This window comes from Diabrotica undecimpunctata, chromosome 1 (genome assembly GCF_040954645.1).
Source record: "Diabrotica undecimpunctata isolate CICGRU chromosome 1, icDiaUnde3, whole genome shotgun sequence".
In the NCBI taxonomy this organism is placed as follows: domain Eukaryota; kingdom Metazoa; phylum Arthropoda; class Insecta; order Coleoptera; family Chrysomelidae; genus Diabrotica; species Diabrotica undecimpunctata.
In genome coordinates this window covers 86,081,709-86,107,768 of record NC_092803.1, presented here as the reverse complement: position 1 = coordinate 86,107,768, position 26,060 = coordinate 86,081,709, and the positions used below count along the sequence as shown (strand labels likewise).

The 26,060-nt window shown below is 34.9% G+C and overlaps 1 protein-coding gene and 1 long non-coding RNA gene across 7 annotated transcripts in view; both read right to left on the bottom strand.

Moving 5' to 3' along the window:
• LOC140451084 (NPC intracellular cholesterol transporter 1-like) overlaps positions 1 to 6,912 on the bottom strand; it is a 370,771-nt gene extending 363,859 nt beyond the window's left edge. For 4 of the 6 annotated variants that reach the window (XM_072544810.1, XM_072544823.1, XM_072544814.1 and 1 more), the window contains exon 1: positions 6,594 to 6,911. In XM_072544810.1, the coding sequence (XP_072400911.1) occupies positions 6,594 to 6,653 (60 nt within the window). In that variant the 5' untranslated portion in view covers positions 6,654 to 6,911. Of the gene's footprint in view, positions 1 to 6,593 lie in introns of all 6 variants that reach the window. The other 2 variants (XM_072544806.1, XM_072544817.1) reach the window with 1 other exon arrangement.
• A 1,974-nt stretch (positions 6,913 to 8,886) lies between these two features.
• Positions 8,887 to 26,060, bottom strand: part of LOC140439534 (uncharacterized) — a 30,977-nt gene continuing 13,803 nt past the window's right edge. The window contains exon 3 of the long non-coding RNA XR_011950648.1: positions 8,887 to 9,829. This is a non-coding gene — a long non-coding RNA (uncharacterized lncRNA). The remainder of the gene's footprint in view (positions 9,830 to 26,060) is intronic.

Here is a 26,060-nt window from a genome sequence, read left to right as displayed (position 1 = left end):
TTCCCTTAATTATCGGACTTATTTTGAACGTATGTTTTTTCACCCCCGAGAAGGGGTAGCCTTCACTCTCCAAGTAAAAGCAACCCTGGGCTCTAGTCTAAAAGTGAAGTAGAGGGTAGAGGAAACTAAATTCAAATTTTCAAGCAAATCCATCGTGACGAGGAAAATTACACTCCAAAACGGTCATTTTCTGGAGTATTATTAAAATCTTAATATATTTTTTAAATATTTTTACTTAATTTTGCTTAATTTTATTTTTGTTTAACTGTATTTAATTTTATTTATTTGTATTAATTTAATTTAATTTTGCTTAATATGATTAAATTAATTTTATTTATTTTTTTATAATTTCTTATAATTTTGTTTAATTTTTTATAATTATAATTATTTTTTTATAATTTTATTTGCCTTGAGTTAATAATTGTATTTAGTTTTATTTAATTTTGCTTAATTTTATTTAATTGTATTCAATTTTATGTAATTTTATATAATTCTATTCAATTTTATATAATTTTATTTAATTTATTTTACTTTATTTCATACAAATATTTTAAAATCAAAATTTATTAGCCAAGTCGTTCTCAAACTGTTATAAAAAATATGTTATATAAAATTATAATGTCTATACAATATGTATGTATGTATATTACGGCATACCGCAAGGTTACTATATCAGTCTCGATTTCTCGAGTCACGCTAAATAGAATTCCGGGCCAGTGCAATACATCATACCGAGCGATAAGAAGTATTCACTTCAATACGCGTTAAGCCGTTTTAATTTTTGCATAGAAACGGCGCCTCGTATGAAAAATAAGCAAGAGAGATTTGTAGAGAGAACAAATTAAACGAGGAATTCATTTCTTTTAAATTCCTTAAATAAGATTTTTTATTTGAAATATTTCAGTGGCGTATTTTTTGTCTGTAAAAAAATGCAGACCATTACTCATATGCGCGACAATGATGAATATATGTATAATACTTAATTTTATGCCAAAAAATGCGCAATGACTACACCTTAAAACTCACCAAATTTTATTTGCATATCACAACCAGTTTTAGAGCAATACAGAAATGGTCAGTTTGTAAAAAACGACACGAGATGAATGTGCCCAAGCAGTGATACTGTTGGAGTTACCGAAGAATTGGTCGTCGGTTTAATGTGTCCCACACATCCGTCTCACGGGTGTTAGAAAGATTCCTCGAAACAGGGGATCATACTCGCAGATCAGGGCAGAACGTAACCGGGTAACTACCCCTATTCAAGATCGATTTTTAAGAATTTCTGCTCTTCGACAACGTTTTGTAACACATCGAAGTCTACAAATTCAGTTTCGAGACGTGCATGATATACAAATTAGTACTGAAACTGTTCGCCAGCGACTGAGGGAATACAACTTAACACTTAGGATTGCCGCCCGAGGTCCTCTATTAACTGCAGAGCATCGAAGGGGGAGACTACATTTTGCCAGAGAACACGTTAATTGGTTAGAGGCTGACGGGGAACGAGTGATATTTACTGATGGATCCCGATTTTGTTTGTACAATAACGACAGACGTGTTCGTGTGTTGCGACGACCCAACGAACGATATGCTCAGTGTAACTTCTCACACACCACTTTTTTGGTGGAGGATCCGTTATGGTGTGGGGTGATATTTCTTTGACCGCACGTACGGACCTAGTGGTCATACAAAATGGAACGGTTACAGCTGAAAGGTACATATTGGAGATCCTGGAGCAACATGTAGTACCATTCGCTCCTTATATCGGTGAAAATTTCTTACTAATGCAAGATAATGCCAGACCTCACGCTGCACAGATCGTCAGAAATTATCTAGAAGAGGTAGAAATTAACACTATGGAATGGCCAGAACATAGTCCAGATTTAAATCCGATTGAAAATCTCTTGGATATCCTTGGTAGGCGATTAAGAGTGACACCGATCCAACCAAACAACTTACAGGAAGTGGGAGAGAGGATGATCCAGATTTGGAGAGAACTAGATCAAAATGAAATACGGCAATTAATTTTAAGTATGGGCCAACGATGTGAGGCTGTTATACGTAGTAGAGGTGAAAACACTCGTTATTAAGACTTTTTTCATATTTTAGTGTACTTTTCTTATTATTTTTTTAGAATTTTTCGTTTTATTTTTTTTTTCTCCTGTACTTCAACATTTTCTGATGATTAGACAAATTGTTATAATTACTAATAAAATGTAGAATAAATCTGGTGAAGTTTTATTTTTTATTCTTTGCGTGTTTACAAATAAAATTGATTTATTGAAGTGGTGCGTTAATAATTTCTTGGAGAAAAATGATAGGATTTAACCAATACAATACAATAACGCAGAAAAATCAAATACAGAAGCATGTCAAAAAGACCTTAGTTATATATCTTCGTTTCTATAAGTCCAATCGTGACGTACAGTACCTCAAGTGATAGGATTTAACTAATAGAATATAATGATAGACAAATTAAATTGAGTAGCATGTCAAAAGGGCCTTAGTTATGTGGTTATGTATCCTTGGTCCTATTAGTCCAATCGTGACGTACAGTTACTCAAATGATATGATTTAACCAATCGAATACAATGAAACAAAAAATCAAATACAGCAACATGTCAAAAGGGTCTTAGTCACGTATCTTCGGTCCTATTAGTCCAATAGTGAAGTATAGTACCTCAAATGATAGGATTTAACCAATAGAATACAATGAGATAGAAAAATCAAATACAGCAACATGCCAAATGGACCTTAGTTATGTATATGAATATTTGGTCCTATTAGTCCAATGACCTAGAAATCAAATACAGTTACTGTTACCGACAATGTCCAAAATCGAAAGACTACTACTTAATTTTGCCGAAAAACCCTCAATTTTGCAGTAATTTATAAATGTTAATAACTTCGTTTTTACATAATATCATTTAATATAACTTATCAAAATTATCTCAGTTAATAAGTGTGTTATATTTCACATAGATCAACCAAATAGTGTATAAGTTATTCAATTTATTTATCCTAAACAGCGATTATTTAAACAACTGAAATTGCCCATACAGTCATTCTGTATACACACTTGTATTCTGTAAATCGAACTCGCTTTTATATTAAAAAAATTGCAACATTTTAGTTAATTTGTTATATATATCATTCATGTGTTAAACCATGTTGCCATATTATAGACTTGACTTTGCTGGCAACACTGTTGTTCAACTATTGAATTATTTCATCTGGCACAAATTGCAGAGTAAGCTTTTTTGAGTTCATCTGGTGATGTTATCATTAATTTTTATGTGTTGAAAAATGTATTGGTTTACAGTGTGTATATTTAGTAGTAATAAAGGAAGATATTTTTGTTTCATAGAAATTACTTCAACACTGAAATTTTCATAAAACAACATGTACTTATTTCTATTTATATTTAATTTTTTTGATGTATGGAGGTGGTCAGTATAAATTTAAATTCAAATTTGTGGAGTTGCAACCCTTGTCCCCCAGTCGCCATCTTGGAAAAAGTAGGGCAAAGGGTTTTCGTGCTGTATCTCGTAAATTAGCACCTCTACAGAAAATTATATCAATCATTATTTGTAGCAAATTAAATTTTCTACAACTTGATTTCTATTAATTTTTATCGTAAAATAAAAAATAAAAAAGTTATAAACCAAAATAACTAAAACATTTTGAACAAATTTTCTATTGGGACTTTTACTATTTAAATGGGAATAAGCCACAATTAAAGGTTAAAGTATGTTTATTGACGTTTAGGTTAGGTTCTCTATTATTTTTATGATATCCAGTGATATTGTCTGTTGCACAGTATGTGTATCACATCCGATAGTCTCACTCTGTCAAAGAACTTTTCTAAATCTATAATAATTTCAAAATAGTACTTATTTTACACCTGTTGTAAAAAGAGAAATCATAATACTTGTCCTCCTCTCCTCATGTATTCTTGATGACCGTAACCCTTTATTAAATATTATGGTTAACTGTTGTATAAGCCATATTTTATTAGTTTCATTTCTGTTTTTTAACTTTGTGATGACTTCTTTTATCATTTGCGTTATTTCATTTGATGTTATTTCTAGAGTTTTATGAGCATGTTCTGTTTCTGTTGTTCAGTTTACTTGTCTAATATATGTTGGCCATTCTTTTTTATTAATGTGAATAACTTATATTAGTTCCTTAATTTCTATTCTTTGCCCCTGTTATAAACTTTCACATGTTTTATTGTTTTCTTCAGCCTGATTAGGCCATGTGCCTTGTTACGAACTCTCTTATATTCATAAGTCTCCTGCATTCTTTCAGATCTATTTTGAGCATTCTTTTTTCTTCAGATATATTTCTATACTTTGGGTAAGCATTATAGTGTATGTTTCCTTTTATTTAAGTTTGTGTTTATTTTTATTCCTCCAAGAGCCTTGTTTGTTTTATGTTGTTTTAATTCTTTTATCAAATAACTTAGATATCTTCATCCCACTTGATGCTTTGTTGTTAAATTTTTTGATCTAGCCTACTTTAATATAGCTTTTTGTCAAATTTTTCTCTATTAACTTTAGTTTTTAGTATTGGAGGTTTGTGTTTCTTCATCAGAAAGATGAATGTTTCCCAAAAATAAATTGTGACCAGTCCCTACGTTAGCTGAGATCAGGTTCCATACATCTACTTAATACTTGTTTGTAATGTTTATTTCTATTTGTAAGAATATGGTCTATTATTGATTTGTGTCCAGTTGTGTTGGTAAAAGTATACTTGCTTTGATCTTTGTCATAGGTAAGTATATGTAACATTAATTCTGTATTCATTTTGTGTGCAGAAGATCATAAGGAGTTTCATATTTTCATTTTGTATATTTCCATCCAATTTTTGCTTTATGCCTAGTACCAGAGTATTGCCAATTCTTATATTTACAGAACATACACAGAAAAAAACAAGACTTGACACAAGCATGACAAAAAGATATTTTGAGAAAAATGAAATTTAATCCCTAAAGACACTATTCAGCAGTTAAATGACTAATGTGATTAGAAACCTACGCAGAATAAACATCATTAAAGAATGAGTGCAAAAAAGATAAAGACAATGGAACAGGCTTAGCAGAATGGAAGAGAACAAAATAGTAATTTAAAACAGAACCATAGATCAACCACGAAAGGGATGGGATGATAATATTCCACTTGGGTAGGAGGCACCAACTTCCACCGTCAAAAAAGAACATACATTTTCCCTATATAAAAGAAAAAGAATTCTAATCAAAAATTAAGAAATTTCCTCACTATATAGGTATTAAGTAAAAATTCTAGATTCATCATCATCAATTGGCACTACAGCCCTTCGTGAGCCCTGACCTGCCTCAAAATATTCTTCCTCCCTATCCTGTGGAGTGCCTGTCTTCTCATCCCTTACTCCAATCTCCCTTAAATAGTCTTGCACATCGTCCAGATATCTGAGTTGAGGTCGCCCCCTTCTTCTTCATCCAACTGGAATTATAGATTACAGTCCGGAAACTAAACGACTCAAGAATGTGAAATATTCTTTAAAAAGTATTACATTGACTTAAATTAACCAAAATTAATATATTTCTTTCAATAAATATCAAGTTCAAGTTTTTAGAAACCATAAAAATATTTTTTCATTTATTTAAACAATCGCGAAATGAGAAATAACTTCATTGGCTTAAACAGAAAATGAAAAGGAGAAACCCCGAATTATCGAAATAGGCAGTGAGCGAATTGACCACTGAACACTGTGTATGCGTCTATAAAGGTCGTGTATGAATGAGGTCGCAAACTCGCCATACCGCAATAGGGATAAAAATTATACTGATGAGGCTGTAAAATCGAAAATCGTAACGAAGTGGCAATGGTAATGATAGAAGAACCAAAGGGAAAAGTATATATTGAATTTCATCTTATCGACATAGAAATATACCGTCAATAGGCAATTTATAATTTTCTTTTCTAAAATAAACTTAGTACCTAGCTCAATTCTTAGAACTAAACAATGCACACATATTGTGTCCACGGTTGTAGGTATAGCGAATATATTTTTGGATGTTTAAAACTAACAGATCCCAACCACACTATATTGCTAAAGAATTCTTTTAAGCATTAAACTGTGTCCCAAGTCCCAACTACGACAGTTTGACTAAATCCAAGGCCCCAATCACTGAGGGTTAATTGTAAAAAAGTAGGTATCAGTACTATTAGTACGTCATATTCAGACGATATATCGATAACTTTCTTGACACTTGACAAATAATATAGGTAACTATTATAAATTCTGCTATTGTCACAAACATTTCCTGATTATGTAAATAAATGTTAAATGTTTCAAATAGCTGTTATGCAAATATAAACAAAAAGTTAAAGATTATTTTGAAAATTATGAAGTAACTACTGTATTATGAAAACAAAACTTTTAATTAACAGGTGCACTTCAAAATGAATCATCAAATAATTTTTGCTATTTGTACATCATGAATTATTTATCTACCTATATAGTTGTGTAATCAATTTTCTTATACGTTAAGCCAAATTAATTGTATATATTATTTTAAATAATTATATATAACGAAAACTAAAACTTACCGTATTTATTACACAAAAAATTACCACAAGTTCTAGTACAAAACTTTTCAAACTTGCCATTATGGCCTTGTTAAAGCACCCTCACTATATTGATCAATTGTCACAAAAACAAATAGATATTAAGTAAATGTTACTAATTATTGCTTCATAAATTCTTGAACATTATTTGTCTGATGTATGAAAGAGTGGTAAGAACAGTAATAACGATTTGAAGAAGCCTTAAGATAAAAACAAAAATCGACCGGTTAAACACAATCACCTATTTAACATCAACTGACCAACTGTCACTGCCCGTCCAATGTCAAAAATAGTAGCAAGTAGCACATAAAATAGTAGCATTCTCCTTCCTTAGCATTGGTTTGTTGAAAATCGAACGGTAACGGAGAGGGGTATATAGACCAGGGAAATAAGCAAAAAAAGTACCCTGTTTGTGACACTGAACCGGCCAGGCAAACGAGTTTGGACTTGTGTTACAAAAATCTATTGTTTCCTGCAGTCGATTTTTTGGGCTTAATTAATTAACAAAATGGTATTGGGTCGTGAAGTGCTTAAAATATGATCAAAATTTTAAGTCGATCGGTCAAATAGTTTAAAAATTATTTAATTTGTTTATCCCAAATTAAATTTTTTTGCAACAATATAAAACAGAAAATTATATAGTTATATTAATTATACAGGTAGCTTCTGAAAGAAGATTTATTTTATTATTATTAAAAAAAAATAGGAAAAATCATTTTAAATATTACAAAATAATTTGGCAAAAACATTTCGATTTTTTGCTTATAAACAATTAGACTAGCTTTTTAACCATTGACTGCAAAAAACTGATTTTTTCATATTTAGACCCCATATTTTTTTTACAAATTTAAAAGAAAAACAGTTGACCCAGTACACTTTGAGACGAAGTTAATGCCTTTTTTTATAAATTGGTAGCAGCTTTGTTTATAATAATTAAGAGACCTTATTAATGTCATCTTAAAGAACATACTTTAAAGTTTAATGTGAAAAATTCGAAAGAGATGGCATTTTATTGGAATCGTTCACAAAGCTTTTGAAACTAGTGGGAGCGTTGGAGGTGGAACGAGCTGTTAACTGTATCTCTGTTTCTTGTTTATAGATTTCGACGGTTTTTTTTTTAATTTGTATGTACTTTTTGTGAACATTACGAATTATGTATTATTTAAATAATTAGATTGTTAAATAAACCTTCTAATTTGTTTAAACATTTTTTTTATCAGTTTATATTTTTTTAGAAATATTTGAGGTAATTTTCATGGTAAAACATACATATTTATAATTATTATATACTTCTTCAATAAACTTCGTAAATATTTTATTTATAATAGATTTTATGAAAAAGATCTTTAATAATTATATTTCCTTGAAATGATGCAGAATAACCTTATGTGCTTATTGGTCGCATTTCATTCAAAAGCGCGATATAATATGGTTTTAAACGGTTAAGAATTCGGGACCTCATGTATCTGGCGGTACCGTCTCGCGTTCCACAGGAATTTCATGGAAGGAATCCATTGAAGTGAATGAGCAGTGATGAATTGAGTAATCACATTTTTGTCTGCATAATTAACCAAATCCTAAAGAACACCAATTTAAGGTAAGCGATTTTGTGCATAACTTGTAGAACCATATTATTTGAAATTCAATCTTAAATTTACCAATTCGTTTTTACATTTCATACAATTATTATTCATTATTTATTTACCACTTTTTAAACAAATTATAAAAAAAAATATTTTTTGATTTAAAATTACTTTCTTTTAATATTTTGAATTATTCTAAGACGAAAGTTAATCTTGTATTTTTTTCGTAAAATACTATTATGATAAATATGACTCATGCCTAAACTGTAAACATGTTTTTCTAATAAGTATTTTGTAGTAGTTTCCCCTACGATAAAACCGGTCTTCTTTAGATGCTGTTCGAGATAGTTCAGGGGTCGCCGGCCGAATTCTACGGAACTCTGGAATACCGGCTATTTAATATGTATAGAGGATCTTTTTATTGAAAACAGTTAGTCTGAATAATGGCATCGAGTCGTTGAATCTTAACGCGGAAATAAATTAGTATTGTACATAAATAATATAAATTAAAGTACCTAGTTGTGTTCTAGTTTTTAGTGATAACTGTAAATAAATTATTGTAAGACTTTGTAAATAAATTATTGTAAGACTTTATAAATTAAATAAAGACTCTAATAAACTAAGTTTAAGAACATTTAATAATAAATAAAGATAATAAATTAGATTTATAATAATAGTTCGTTGGTGTCAGAGTGAAATATAAAATAAATTGTGAAAATGACTACGATTTATGAGCTCACAGTTACGAATTTAAGAAGACATCAGCGAAAAATAAAATACAATTAATGATATAAAATCTAAGAGGCAGTTGTGCTGTGTTAATACACTTACACACAGACGGTAGGGAAACGGATCGAAGGAGTAGAGATGGAGCGGGAGCAATCAACACTCGGCCCGATGAGGAACGGACGGTGCCCAATCAGTACTTGGACACAGGAAGAATAAGTATGTCTCAAATCAATACTCTAAGACCGGGGACGGAACTGCCACTAGATCAATACTCTAGCCTAGAAGAAGCGGTTGGCCTTCAGTCAATACCCTTGGGCCAGTGGAGTTGTTGTCAGATCAATACTCCCACAAAACTATGGTTTCTCAAGCAAGCAAGCAATTTGATTAAACCCAGCCTGTGAGAAATGTTCACCCCTATGAATTACGTTCGGGTGTAACAATTCATTGGAGCGAGGTGTGTTAACTCGAGTAAAAACAGGAGTCACTCCACCGCGCTCTAATGCTCCAGACCATCCCTTTAACCCCTATAGCACTCTGATGCGCGATAGGGTCCCAACTATCAGCCAAATGCTCTTCATGTGGAGGTCCTGGGTAATAGAACCCCAATATGGTTTCCTAACCGAATGCAAAAATTCAGGACAGCGCATTGTCGCTATAATCCTGTTATCATAATGTGGCTTATCCGCGAACTAAAATTGCTTACTTGGGCATCAAGTCTCCGCTCTGAGCCCCGGATCAGTTCGGCGACTTGGTGCTCAAGGTGTTGGGCCCTACGTGCCTAGGTTTTGGGGTTTTTGTTAATTTTTTTTGGTGGCTTGCGCCGGTTTTTGTTAGTATTGTTTTAAATTTTTTTGGTGGCCGAGGCCGGTTTTTTGTGTTTTTTGTAGTTTTTTTTTGTAGGTGCCTCTGAAACAAAAAATCAGAATTAGTGTAAAGTCCATATTATAACATTGAAAAATATATAAATATAAGACAATATAACAATATAGATTTTATCTTCTTTAAGGCAACCGGGCCCACTTTGTGTTTGGTGATAGTCCTTGAGTGTTTTTTGAGCTACGAACTGTCTTCTATGTGCGTTGTTGTTATTGTCGTCAGGTGCCACCAATCACGCACCTCGACGTGCATCGCCCTTCCTTCTGGAACATATAATTAAATTTAATTGGTTGAGAAATGAAAAGGTTTCATATAAAAGTTAATTTATCTTTAAATATGGGACATTTTTGGATCTCGAGTCAGTCAAGTCAGTGTGTGTCAGTACATGGTTTTACCCATGCAGGGTAGCTCCCTAGAGCACTTTGCTCGAAGCGCTCTGAATCTTTCTAAGACTCTGAAGCTGAGTTTTTTTCTTCTTAGAAAGAATGTGTTTTATTTCCACCTCTAATAAAACCATAATGGCATTGTCTCTTCAAGATAATGCCACAATAAGAGCGTACCGGCCAACTACGCAATATTACACCATATTGCGCAATAGTTGGACAAATTAATAATCATGGAAACTTGCACCAAGTTGCTAACACTTTTTCCTACGTTTATTAATTACACCGGAGACGACATTATTTTGAAGTATTTTCTCTCTAGTGTTTTGTTTTCTCTCTGGTTTAATTTTCTCTCTGGTGTTATTGTTTTAGTCTACTATTTGTTGTTTTGGTCTTTTGTGCTTCCATCTGTGGAAAGCGTCATACCTCATTATCTCTCTTAGTATGTGACTGGGGTGGTTCTCTATTTCTGCGAACTTTATCCTGGCTTTTTCTCTCATCGTGTCAGTCACTTTGATTTGTTGTAGTTCTCTAAAGAGGAATCTTTCTGCAACGTATCTTGGTACGTTGACTGCTTCTCTTAGGCTGTTGCTGTGTGCCGCTTGTATTTTCTTTTTTGACTTGTTGCATATGTGTCCCCAAGCAAGGGATGCATATGTTAGTATGGGCAAGATTATGCTATTTATTAGTCTTATCTTTGTTTTTAGTCTAAGTTTGCTTTTTCTCCCTGTTAGTCCTCTTATAGATGCTCTTGCCATGTTTGCGTTTTCTACTGTGGCTTCTACGTGTTTGTTGCCTTTTCCATGATTACTCCGAGGTATTTTGCTTCGCTTTTCCACTCAATGGGATTGTCTTGCACAGTTACCCGTTCTTCTGGTTGCTGGTACCTCTTTTTGAAAAGTACAGCCTGTGTCTTATCGGAGTTTATTGCTATTTTCCATTTTAAACTCCATTCTTCTATATCGTCTAGCGCTATTTGTAGGTTATTAACCGCTATATCTACGTTTCTATGTTTGGCCGCTATCGCTGTATCGACGGCATAGAGGCTTAGTAGTGTACCTGGTGTATCCTCTCATTTTATATATCAGTCCTTTATGCCAGACTCTATCGAATGCCATGCTTACATCTAGGAAGGCGGCTCCTGTGAATTGTGTATCGTTGAATCCAGCTGCTATGTACTCTGTTAGTCTGAGTACTTGTAGCTCACTGGAGTGTTCTGATCTAAAGCCGAATTGAGCTTCGGGTATTATATCTAGTCTGTCTGTTTCAGCTTGAAGTCTACTGAGTATTATTCTCTCTACAATCTTGCTGATTGCAGGTAGTAAGCTTATTGGCCTGTAGTTTTGCGGGAATGTGCTGTCTTTTCCGGGCTTTTGTAGCATTATGACATGGGCCTCTTTCCATCTGTTTGGGAATTTCTTGAATCTTAGCATTGTATTTATAATGTTTGTTAGGTATACTATAGCTCTCGCTGGTAAGTATTTTAAAGCCCTGTTTGTGCTTTGGTCGGGGCAAGGTGCTTTTTTCGGCGAACTGTTTTTGATTAATTCATTTATTTCCTCCGGTGATGTAGGAGGGATGATTTCGTTTGGATTTTCAGGTCTTTCTCTTTGTCTTACGACTTCTTCTATGAAGTCGATGTCCTCGTCTGGGTGGTAATTTAATGTACACTCTCTCTCGAGAGTACTTTTCATTACCTTTGCTTTTTCCTCTGTGGTGTATACGATTCCATTTTCTCCGTGTAATGGGGGGATTGGCTTTCTGTCGTTTCTCAAAATCCTCTGGAGTCTCCAGATATTTTGCATGTTTGGTCCTTGTTCTTCCATGTCTCTTATGTGGTTTTCCCAGCTTTCACTACGGTGTTGTTATAGTGCTGTTTTGACCTCTCTATTTAGTCTGTTTGCTCTGTTTTTGTCTGCCTGATTCCTTGTCCTTCTTGCTGTCTGCTTTGCTCTGTTTTTTCCCTTATCAAGTCTTTTATTGCTTGTGGTATATCCTTGAATCTTCCTGTGTGCATTTCTACTTCCTCTTCTGTAGTACTATTTCTGAGCGCTTGTTGGATGATGTTTTCCAATTCTAGGACTCTGTCTTCTATTTCTCGTGGGTTGTCTATCACTGGAACTATGTTTATTCCGGTGCTCACGAGTCTCTTAAAGTTTGTACACTTTGTTTTCTTTTTAATTCTTTTGATTATGCTTTCTTCTTCCCACGTTCCTAGTTCTAATGGGATGGGATTGTGGTCGGTTGTGCCTTCATTTAACGTTTGTAGTTCTGTTTGTAGTCCTAGGTTTTTTGCTACTACAATGTCTATGTGTGTAGGAAGTCCATTTCCTGGGTAATGCGTTGGGTCTGTGGGGTCCATTGCCATAACGTCTTCGTTATTTTCGATGTATGCGTTTAGTAGTCTTCCATTTATGTTCGTAGCTATGTCGTTCCAATTAGGGGATCTTGCGTTTAGGTCTCCTATTATTATTGAGGGTTCGTAGTTTAAGAACGTATTTAGGTCTTCATCGATCAGTGGATCTTGTGGTCTCACGTAGGCGGAGCTAATTCTGACTTCTCCTTGCCTCATTTGTACTCTTATTGTTGTTGCTTGCATAGTATTTGTATATATACTCTTTATATACTCTGTTGTGTCCGTTGTGGAAGGTAGCCTTCTCAACACCATCCTTGGCTTTATGTCCTCTTCTAGTGGAAACGCTATCCACTGAATTGGGGTATCCTCGTTGAAGTTTTCGATGATTTTGACCATCTTACGATAGTCTTCAGGGCTTTTCGCCTGTATGAGCGTCTCTCTGCCGCTTCTTGACAGCTTATTAGCCGTGATAATGTGTTGTTTTTGGGCAATGTTAAGTATTGCGCCAGTGTATCTAACACTCTGTAATTTTATTACAGGTGGTTTTTGTACCCAAGTTTTCTTGGGTACTTCTTGTGTTTCCATTTCCAGACGGAGGGCGTCGATCGGCTTGCGCGTCACCTTCCTGCTGCTGTTTAGGAGGGGTGAGTGAAGGGAAATCTTCTTTTCTTGATTTTGGTTTTTGTTTGTCTTCTACTTGTGGTTTTTTTGGGATTTTTCCCGTGGCTTTTTTCTCCTCTGGTTGGGACTTCTTGGGGATTGCACCCGTGACTTTTTTTTTCTTGCTTGCCTGAGTTTTCAGGTTATCCTCTGCTTTCTTTTTCTCGGTCTGTTTTTCCAGGTTTTCTTCTTTTGTGCCTGGTTTTCCAGGTTATCTTCAGGTTTCTTTGGGTTTAATTGATTAAATTTTTTGTCCATATGTTCAGTGATAGACCTCTGTGAGGCTACCATTGTGTCTTTCAATTCTTCTATCTTTTTTCTTAGTGTTGCTATTTCGGCGTCTTTCTCCTTGAGCAACGTCCTTAGGGCTTGTAGTTCGGACTTTTCGTCCTCGCTACTCCTTTGTCTTTGCCTTTTACTCGTTTGTCTTTTTGGGGTGTCGTCGTCCGTTGTTGTTGGTTCTATTTCGCGGTTTCCCTCCGCTCGATCTTTTGTTCTTATTTTTGGGACGTTTGAAGTCCCCTTCATGGGTAATGTCGTCGTCCATGGGTAGTTCATTAAATATTTCATAATTGCTGTTTCCGTCGTCTATGGGGGGTAATGCATCATATATGTTGCAGTGGAGTTTCCTCTCACTACAACCATAGGGGCTAGGACTAGTGGTTGCCTTTCTGTCTGGCGGGGATCGAGAGCGATCCATTTTTTTGTGGCGGATATCTTAATTTGAAAGAAGGCTTTTTTGTTGTCCGGCTGGCCCATTGCCAGCACGGTTTCTGGGTTCCACCCAGTGACCTCTTTCGCGGTTTTTCACGCTCTAGGCAGAACTAGAGCGGTATCCACTTGCTATTCTCACCTCCCTGACCTTGGGGCCGTGTCTGCCAGATATAGAATTCTAGAAAACTATATCCCACAGTGTCATCCCAAACGGTCGCTGCAGCTCCTAGGCGGTGTCTTCGTTCGGCTCTCGCACGTCTGTAATGTTCAGCGGCTGGCGCTGAACTACTATGGTTTCTCTTGCGGCGGCTGCTCTTTTATACGGTCGAAGGCCTTCCATCTCCTTTAGCGCACATCGATGGAGGAGGGACTTCTAGTAGGTATGCGTAAATACGAAACGCTGACGGTATCGAGGTGATGCAAATCGTTACAATGTGTTTGACTGTTTGAATGTTGTTAACTCTGTCGACCACGCTTTTACTGTCAGTGAATTTAACATAGTTGCTAGTTGGATTCAGTAGTACATACTGAAGAGCAAACATTACTGCCATCATTTCTGCTGTGTACATTCAGCCATACTGGTGATGGTAACTTTTATTTTCGTGGAAATCTTTTGACCCATCAGTAAAGATGTACTGATAATTTTTTAAGAATCATATCAAACATATATGGGAGTAAATCTAAATTTAAGTAAACCTTTCTAGAAAATAGTGTTTTTGTCATTTTATCGTAGTAGGGTGGAATTTGGTTTTTATAGAGAACTTGATTATATTTTACCGTACTTTGTTTTGTACCGTATTTTGTTGAACTTCAAGTTCATTTAGATGTGTATTGGCCGCTGATCCAAATAAATGACAGCTATAGTCGAAAATCGGCCTGATCATGTTACGGTAAAACATCAAAGCAATATTTGGGTCTGCTCCCCAATTTGTTTTACAGAAAGCTCTTTAAATGTTTATGAGTTTTCTGATTTTTTAATAATATGATGAATGTGATCTTTCCATAACGTTTTCCTTTCTAGATAGGTACCAAGATACTTAATACACTTTTTAATAGTGAAATTAAATTTTCCCAGATTAAGATTGCCTTGTGGAACTCTATGTTTTTGTGAAAAGTAACACACTTCGGGTTTTGTGTCTTGAAATTGATAATCCTATTTCTACATAGAACTTACGGATTTCTAATGCGACTTTCAAATTATCGTCACAAGTACTTAACAATTTTCCTGCTGTATATGAAATATCATCAGCATATTGAAGAATTTTTAAATGGTTGGGTATACTAACTTCAAGATCTATGTTGTATAGGATATATAAAACTCGATATATTAAAATACTCCCCTGTCTTATTCTTCTTGATGTGCCTATATGTTACGAATGTTGGCGATCATCACGACAATCTTTATCTTATCTACAGCAGCACGGAAAAGCTGCACAGATGTTGTATTGAACCAGATTCTGAGGTTCTTTAACCAAACTGTTCTTCTTCTTCCTGAACCTCGTTTTCCAAATATTTTTCCTTTTGCAGGATAGCTTGAAGGAGAGCATATCTGGTTTCATTTCGCATAATATGTCTGAAGAATTGTAACTTGAGATTTGATGGTCGTCAGTACCTCTCGGTTCTTATTCATTTTTCTGAGGACCTCCTCATTTATGACTCAGTCAGTTCACGGGATCTTAAGTATTCTCCGAGATAGCCACATCTCAAATGCTTCCAGTTTTCTGCACATATCTTCGTTCAATGTCCACGATTCAACACCATAAAAAAGGACAGAGAAGACGTAGCATTCTTACTTTTGTATCAAGAGAGAGGTTGTGACTCTCGATCCGATTAAATGTGGATCTAACTTTTCCGATGCGTGCTCTAATCTCCTGGTTGTTGGTCCATTCTTCATTTATTATGGTGCTGGTGGGGTAGTTGTAGTGCGTCACTCTTTCTACAGGGGATTGGTTGACCTACTGTTATCCTTTTCTTGCTAATTATCATAAGCTTTGTCTTCTAAACGTGTATATTGAGCCCATATTGTTGACTGTAATACGTGATTTTGTTCATAAGAACTTGTAGGTCTTCTAAGTTGTCCGCAAATACTATGGTGTCATCTGTATGTCTGATGTTGTTTAGTAGGTAACCATTTAGTAGAATACCTTTTTCAGTTTCGTGCAAAGCTTGGATAAATATTCTTTTAGAGTACAAATTGAAGATTAGAGGAGACAAAATACAGCCTTGCCTCACTCCACGCATGATTTTCACATAGTCAGTGTGTTCACCTTCAACTCTGAGATTTGCTGTCTGATTCCAGTAAAGATTTCTAATTATTTTCAGATCTTGGTTGTTAATTCCTGCTTCTTTTAGTATTTGCATTATCTTGGCGTGCTGTACTCGATCAAACGCTTTCTCGTAATCAACCAGCATGCGTATACGTCGCAGTTGACGTCTCTGCATCTCTGGAATAAAACTTGTACTGAGAACAAAGCCTCTGTTTCACACAGCTTGTAGATTCTCTTATGAATCATCTTTAGGAACAATTTTAGAAAATGACTCAGGAGGCGTATAGTACGGTAATAATAGATTATTGCTATTGATTCGTTGTATATTAGTTTTAGTAGTTCTGCTTGTATATTATCAGGGCCTGCCGCTTTGCCATCCTTTAAATGTGTTATTGCGGAATAAACTTCCTGCTGTAATATTCTTGGTCCATCATTTACCTCTTCTTTCATTTGGCTCAAAGGTGTTATCTCTTTGGTCTTCAAATAGTTTTTCTAGATATTCTTTCCACGTTCTTATTTTACTCTGTTTGTCCAAGATGATGTTTCCGTGAGAATCAGTTATATTTCATTTCTGCCTTCGTCTTAGTCCCCGTGTGAGTTCTTTAACTTTCCTATGTACATTGTGACTATGGTACTTTGACTGCAGAGTCTTAATTTCTTCTCATCATTCCCTTGCATCTTTTTCTTTCGCTTCTCTGATTTTCGTTCTTATTAATATATTTATGGTTTTATATTTGTCTGGGTCATATTATTGGCTTCACTTCTCTCGACCATTAGTTTCAGGATATCATTTTTCATCCATGATTTTTTCTTCTTTAATCTATCTGTCTTTAAGTGTTTATCCTTTACATTTTGCACTATTTGTGTAATATGTTTGATAGAGTTTGTTCTTCGTTCGATTAGTCTCTAATTGCAGTCACTTGCTCGATTAACGTTGCTTGGATTCTCATCCTCGTATCAACAAAGTCTTTCAGCATACGTAGGTCGTATGATTGTGCTTTCCTTTTCTGCACTGTTTTGAGTTTGACTCGAAATACTTCCTCCAGTGGAATGTGGTCTGTCTCCAAGTCTGCCCCAGGATCCGTCTTGACAGATGTAAAGCTGTTTTGGAATCTTTTATTTAGTAAAATGTAGTCTATTTGATTCCTAATAATTCTCCCGGGTCTGTCTTGAGGGCATTTTCACGTGTATAGCTTCCGAGGTGTTAATTGGAAGAATGTGTTGGTGACAACTAGTTCTGAGTCTTCTGCGAATTTTTCTAGGTCTCCTCTCTCGTTTCTGACTCCAAGTCCATGTGCTCCGATATACTGTGTCTTATCTCCAGCTCCAATCTTGGCGTTAAAATCGCCCACAATGATGAGATTTTCCTGTCGAGGAATTTTCTGTCTGATACTGTTGATGTTCTGATAGAACTCAATTGCTTCTTCCTCCTCTTTGTCTGCAGTGGCAGCATAGACTTGGATGATGTTTATATTAATAAGGTTGGCTTCTACTTTTAGTAACATCACTCTCTCTAATATTGGTGTAAAGTTAGTAGCGCATTTGGCAACCTTGGGTGATACGATTATTCCGACTGCGTATCCATCACTTATTCCCGAGTAATATACCTTGTGATCTATTTGTATTTTTCCAGAATCTGACCATTTCATTTCTGCTTTTTCCATGATTTCAATATGCATTATCTTCATCTCCTGTATTGCATTGTGGAGTTTTACTGCTTTGATATGACATTCCATGTGCAGATCTTGATATTCTTTCTGCACTTCAATATATTATCTTTTCGTAAAGTAAAAACTGTCCTCCTCGGAGACCCGATCGGAGGACTTACTCCGGAATTTATTTTAGTATTGAGCATTGCCGTGATTGACTAGGGCGTATCGCTGTGGATCTTTAATGGAGTGTTTGCCCTACTTGTTCTTCCCCATCCTTATGCCGTTCATCAAATCTTTGGTTAATCTGAATTCGAGTTCGATTTCACAGCCTCAGGAAGGGTGGTAGGGCACCCAAAAGGGTGCCCTACCACTTACCAACTCATCCACCCGAAGCCGTTGGTCAGTAAGTGGGGCATATACCGGCAATCACTCGGTGAATGACTCGTCACACTAAATGACTCGCCACATTGAAGAGTATGAGGTCGAAGGAAATATAGTGACCCGTCTGCCCTCGGAAACCTAATAGCCATTCGGGGTCGGAAGAAACAAGAATTAGCCAAGAGAGGCTGATAGGAAAGATTAAAGACATATCACTCAAGACAAGTTGAAAAATAATAATTTATGAAGGCCCTTATGATGCGCCAGGTGCGTTTCATAAGCCTATGAGTATTAATGCACCTTATGTTCCCGCTCGAGGATAGGGTGCGCGTCATTTTTACAACGGAGACACCCCAACTCCATGGTCTGACAAGGACTCCCCTGTGGCAATCCAATATTAGTTAATCGAGGGTATGAAAATTCCTCATTATTAATTTTTGAAAAAGTTAGTGTGTTCGAGTATAAAGATTTTAAAAAGAGAGCAAATATCTAGGGATTCCAATATACACATTTTTTTGTAAAGAATGTCTAAATTGACAGTATCTAAAGCAACGGAAATGTCAATGAATGCAGCTGCTGTAGACTTATTTGATGTAAAATTAAGCTGAATTGACGTAACTAGAGCTGCAGTTGTATCTTGAGTGGACCTAGACTTGTGAAAACCATATTGGTAACTTGGAAGTATACCATCGTGTTCTAACCAATGTTCAAATCTATTTTTAATTATTTTTTCAAATGTTTTCAAAAGACATGAAGATAAGGAGATAGGTCGGTAAGAACTTGGAACACGTTCTGGTCTGCCAGGTTTTTTAATCGGAAGTACCAGGTAATCTTTCCAACTATTTGGTACTGGTATCTTATTTGTCCAAATATTGTTGAAAATGTTTACTAGTGAAATTTTATGTTCTATCGGTAAGTTGTATAACAGCGAATATGAAACAGTGTCTATGCCTGGAGAAGTATTATTTCTTTGTTCAAGGGATCGATGCAATTCCCATACACGAAAATGTTCGTCCAAATTGTGATTTTGTCTGGGTACTGTTTGGATATGTTCTTGTACAGTGTCGTCATTTGGAACTCATGCGGATGCAATTTTTCTGTGGAATTCCTGCAACCATGTATCTTCTGGATCAATAGGTACTTTGTTGGCTTATTTGCGGGTTTAAAATAATTAACTTTTCGTCAGACATCTTCTAACGGTGTTCTTGAGTTTGGAGTTTCGCAAAAATCAATCCAATTTTTCTTTTTTTCTGTTTGAAGATTTTCTTTGCAATAGCGTCGAGTCGTTTATACTCCATTAGGTTTTGGAGCGTTGGATTCTGTTTATAATTAATAAACGCATGTTTTTCATTTTCAGCTACTAACTGACAATGATTGTTTCACCATGGTTTCGGAATATAACCTTTGTTTTTTTCCTTAATGAAAGAATGTTTTGGGATAGCGACATTGGTTGCCTGGTTTATATTTGTCAACAATTCTTCGTAGATTAATGGTATTTCCATTGTTTCCAAAGTACTGGTATACATCATACAGTTGGCTCTGCTAAGGGTCCATATTCTATGTTTTTTACTAGATGTGGCTTCTGCTGCGGAGAAACTTGTGAAGAAAAAATAATTGGCAAATGATAAGATCCATGAGGTTCTTGTAGAGTATTCCAACGAAAATGAGAGGCAATATCTCGGGAACAAATGGTTAAGTCTACAGCAAAAGTTTTATTGAAAATAGCAAGGGTGTAGACCCGTCGTTTAAATATTCTAAATTACAGTATTCTATAGAATCTAGAAGATCTTTACCTAATCTATCATCAACTTCGCAGCCCCATGCCAAATTGTGTGCATTAAAATCGTCTCCGATTATAAATGGTTTTGGTATATTTTCTAAAAAATTGATCCATTCTTGAGTTAAAACTTTGTTTCTGGGTTTATCATATTCGCTCCGTACGTGACTGACGCGACATCTACCGCCTTCATCTGACAGTTTTGGACCTCCCAATTTGAGGTTAAACATTAAATAGATACGAAATTGACAAGTATTAATAATTACTTTTTTAATTATATTTTTTTAGTTTATGTACAAAATAAATTTAGTATTAAAGACTGGGTTTCTAAAAATTCATCAACTTTATCTTTTCAACCGCAAACGGAAAAGAAAGGGAAAAATCTAGTACTGGCAAATCAAGTTTTTGAATGTGGAAGAACATGTAATTAAAAACAATAATAGTAAAAATTATGATATAAAAGCTAAAGTCATCTGTCAGGCTGCAGTTAGCATGAAGCCTTATGAAATATCATTTAAGGTAAATTATTTAAATTTTTCCTATTTCAATTGCATAAAAATGAAATTATGTGATATTTACTTTTTCATATTAATACACTCACTATTTTTGCTATTATTAGCACAATTAAATACGCAACATGTATTTGCACCTTTTTTTAAAAAGGTACAATTTTGTCATATTTCGCCAATACGCACGCTGGCATTATTTTAAGGTATCCCTACCATGGTCACGCACAGAGCGAATAGAGAAATTATATGTAAAGGTTTCTTGAAATGTGAAATTTTTATTGAAATACACTTATATGTAAACGAATACGTATTTTGAAAAATTATTTCTTCACATTTTATGTCGAATTTCAAAAGAATGGCACAACCGCGTCGTTCTGATGGAGTAAATATACTCTTTATTAGCAACTGCTGAACGACAGTTTCATTGTAATATGTTTATCTTATGTAAGTATGCGAATTTGGTGCTAGATTTTGGTTAAAATGGTTACTAATTATCTGAATTACATCAGCTTTTGAAATATTGAAATTATTATTTTGTTTAATTGAATTAACAATTGTAAGAACCGAATCTAAAATGACATTTATTACAGAATAATCTAACTCTTCTGAACGTGAATCTGCAATGTTTAAGTTTTTTTTTTTAGAATTGACTTTTAACTATTCCCTCAAGATGTTTTGGAGGGGAAACTATGGATACAATTTCTTTTCTAGCTATATCAGTTGGGTCTGGATTATTTGGTTTCTGCCTTTTATTCGGCCTACTGGTGTTTGTGTGAGGATTAAATATAAATTTAGCAAAGTTATTTCCCTAAGTAGAAGTAAAAGGTTGTGAAATTTGTGGAAAATTTTGTTTTTTAAACCCATCGTCTCTTTTATTAACTTTTGTCGTGTGAATTCTGGGCACGCGCTTAAATTCGTGGTCAAGTGATTCCCCTTACAGCTGAAACATACTTGTGTGAACTCAACTTTTGTACAATCCTTTGAATTACGATTTTCTTGGCATCTATTACATCTTGGCTGACTAATACACTGACTTCCTAAGTGGCCGTATCTAGAGAATTAAAGCATGACAGAACTTTCTGCTTATATATTTCGACTTTTTTAATAACGTTATTGATGACTATATATTTAGGTAAAGTTTGCTATTTAAAGGTCACAATACAATACTTAGTAGGGACATATTCGACTATTTTTTCTTCATTAACAATTTTTTCTACTTGACCCGAAATTCTTTTATCGTTTGCAATTTCAAATATGCAATGACTATCATATTGTTTTATTCTATTTTTTATATACTCTTCCGGTAAATCTGTGTCTATATCCCTAATAACTCCTTGTCTCTGTAAAATAAATTTTTGAATATACAGATCTAAATTATTTAAACTAAATATTTCTAGAGTTTTGTTTTTAATGAGATTAATTGCAGTTTTATAATCTTTGCATTTGACTCTTAATTCTATTTCGGTCGTTGGCGTCTATACTTGAAATCATGTTGTCTGCTTCACGAAAGTTAGACAAAATAATTTTACCAATCTTTAAAGAATTTAGTTTGCCTTTAAACTCAGTAGAGCTATTTTAGATATATACATGATACGGGCCTAGGTCATTACTATTGAATAAAAACGCTTGCTTTACCTGTTTTGTTACCTTTTGTTGTGTTTCATTGTAAACATTCAGATTGGTTGTATTTGGATTATTCATCAAATTGATCGGATTTGGAGTACTTACAGAATGATTCATTTCGGCATCATTTTGATTGTCGAATACATTTCCAGACATAACTGGTTTTGTAGCTGGGGAATCAGGGGTTCCCCCCTCTATTGAAACTCATATTGTAGGTGTAGGTGGTTCAACAAACGATATTGTGGACGCTGTTATAACGCTACAGATTTCAGAATTTTTAGGCACAATATAAATTAAATTAAATTCAAACAATAGGCGGTTTACTGGAATCTCGGTTATCGCTGTACCGAAGGCACGTCTGATTTCTATGAATACTAATACGGAACTGTATTTAATACTGTTTAAAATCTCTAAAAATTCGTAATGAACTTTAAAAAGCGTGTTTCAACTTTGTCAGTTTTTTGACGATCGATTTGATCAACTCGTCTTGAGTGAAATGACTTTCATCTTTCCTATCAGCCTCTCTTGGCTAACTCTTGTTTCTTCCGACCCTGAATGGCTATTAGGTTTCCGAGGGCAGATGGGTCACTCTGTTTCCTTCTACTACATACTCTTGACTAAGGGAGAAAACCCTAACAGAAAATCCTGGACCTCCTGGTAGGGGGTTGGGGCGTAGAGCCTGCTCCTCTTCACCTGTAAAAAACTCACTGCAAAAAATTCTAAAATCCAGCCTCGGAACACGGACTTTCAATATAAATACATAGAATATCCAAGGGTGGAGAACCAAATCAGATGAAGTCATAGCAGAAGTAAAAAATAAAATCAGATATCACAGTTCTTACCGAAACAAAGAAAAAAGGCCAAAGTAGCGAAGACATGGGAGGTTTTATTCATATTTATAGTGGAGTAGAGAAAGACAAGAGAACACAAGCAGGGGTGTCAATATTGATAAAAAAAAGTCTTAAAGGGAGCCTGAACAGCTGGGAACTAATTAATGAGAGAGTTATTAGAGTATCTATTGCCTACAAAGATACACAAATATTCTACGAAACCTTATCAGAAATCATTAAAAATATAAATAGCCGTAAAGAAATTGTACTGTTAGGAGATTTTAATGCTTGGATACGAAAAAAAAAAACAAATGACAAAGTTGTAGGTAAATATGGAGATGTAAAAATAAATAAAAATGGGAAACATTTAATCTAATTCAGCGAACAGCACTCTCTGAAACTCCTAAACGGATTTTACCATCATAAAAATATACATAAGTATACCTGGATCCAACCAACGAGAAACACCAAGTCAATTATAAATTATGTAATCACAAAACAAGAAACACAAATACAAGACGTAAGAGTGTTAAGAGGACCGGAGTGCGGAACTGACCGCTATATGGTAAGATCAAAATATTACCTACAGTATAGGCCGCAACCGCTACATCGAAATGACAACCAACCAGCACACTCAAAATCACTGGAAATAAATCCACCCAAATCCAATATTGATGCACTGCAAAACTACTTAACATCATTTTTATATAGGTTACGGCTTAGCCAAAAATTAACAAACCTGATCTACTCTTCAGCCCAGAATATCTACCAAGAGATAAATAAAGTCAATGAAGCAGCTTATAAAGCACTCGATACGATCCAAAGGAACAAAAAGGATTCTCCATTGTGGTGGACAAATGACATCACTAATGCAGTACACAACAAGAAACAAGATCAAGAGAAGCATGGAAAACCGTAAAACACCTGATAACAAACGGAAAAGAAGTGAGTAGAACAGATTTAATAGAAGAAAGATCGTGGATCAAAGATTACTCACAACTTCTGACTGAAACAAGATCGCAATTCACGAACACCATTACAACAACATATGAAGTGAAATACGAAGACGATGAAATAACAGTTCAGGAAGTCGAAGATGCAATACGACGTCTGAAAAATCGAAAAGCATGCGGACTACAAGGTATACCAAACGAATTATTAAAATACTACTGGAATACAAATATTGCGGGAATTACTGGCGTATGTCTTCACCTTATTTTATAAAAGGCATGACTTACCACCGGAGTGGACAAAAGCACATATTAATAACATCTACAAAAAATGAGATAGAAAGAATTGTTCAAACTACAGGGGGCTAACTGTCATAAATTCACTTTCAAGACTCTATGGAAAAATAATAAAAATAAAATTAAAAAAGAGATGACAGATGTAGAAGAACAAAATTGCTTTCGTGCAGGCAGATCCTGTATAGACAGCATATTTTCTCTAAAGCAGATGATTGAGAAAAGATTAGCCCACAACCTTTTAACTCATGTAGTCTTTATAGATCTGACAAAGGTATACGATCTACTACGAAGTACTACTTTTAATAACGTCTGGTAATGCTCTGGTCTGGGTAGCAATGGAAAAACAAGGAATAAATAAAAAAATATATAAAAGCAGTACAACAGATCTAAAGCAAGGCTGCTGCATAGCACCTATACTCTTCAAAATATATCTGAATGAGGCGCTCTCAGTGTGAAGAAGAAAATGCTGCAACATGGGCATTCGAAGACGAGAGATTTTACATGATACACTTTGCTGCAGCTACACCAAGCCATTCTAGCGGATGACAAGAGCGATATAGACCAGTGGCGAACCCAGGGGAGGTTTTGGGGATTAACCCCCCCCCCCAGGACACCATTTCGACACTGTTACTCACAAATTATTTTAAGACTCAAAATGGAGGTAGCATAAAAAAATTTCGGTGCCCAACCAAAACCCCCCCCACAGGAACATTCTGGGTGCGCCACTGATATAGACTATACGCTTAGAAAACTGGAGGAGGAGTACACCAAGTGGGACCTTACAATTAATATACAAAAACTGAGTATTTAGTTACAGGAGAAAAATCAGAAAGCCTACAAATTGAAATGGGAACTATAAAATCAACTGAAAACTTCATATACTTAGAAGTTCAAATAACATGAAAAGCAGGGAGTAACGAAGAAATACATTGTAGGATTGGCCAAGCAAGAGCAGCCACTAGACAGCTACACGGACCATTGTGGAATAATAAAATAAAAAATAAAAGAAGAATTTATAAAATAATAATAGAAAGTATTTTGTTGTACGGCGCCGAACTTTAAGAAATCAATCAAAAAAACAAAGTAAAAATTAAGGCAATGAAAATGGACTATTGGAGACGATATTGCCGGCACACTAGACTTAATAGGATAAGAAACGTAGATATTAGGAGAGAAATGGAAATTGACTTAGACGTAATAGGTACTATCGAAGCCAAAAGACTAAACTCTTATGGACCCCTACAGAGAATGCCTGAAAATAGATGGCCAAAAAACATAGAAAAATGGACACCGCCCACTAGAAGAAAACGAGGTAGACAGTCCTGAAGATAAGATTTCAAATATGCAATGAGCGCCAAAGATTTAAAAACGGAAGATTGCTTCCATAATTATTCTTTCTTCAGCTACCCAAACATCAAGAGGAATGGCAACAGATTGCAAATGATTTTGACCTGCAGTGGAATTACCTTCAATGTTGTGGAAGTATCGATGGAAAACACATATGTTTACAAGCTCCAATAAAAACCAGAAACGACTATTTTAACTGCAAGGGATTTTTCAGCATAGTACTTTTAGCTATAGTTAACGCTAACTATTCTTTACGTTTGTAAATATGGGTTGCCAAGGCTATTTATCTGATGGCGGAGTATTTGCTAATACAACATTTAAACAGTTACTTGAAACCTCTTCCTTAAATCTCCCATCAATGAAAGTTTTAGCAGGAAGAACATCACCTTCACCTTTTGCGTTTCTTGGTGATGAGGCTATGGTAAATAACGTTGTTATTAAATTAGATGGCACTATTGGATGGTATCAAGATGGCATTTATTTAGTACACAACTGTACACTCTTACAATATTACTTAT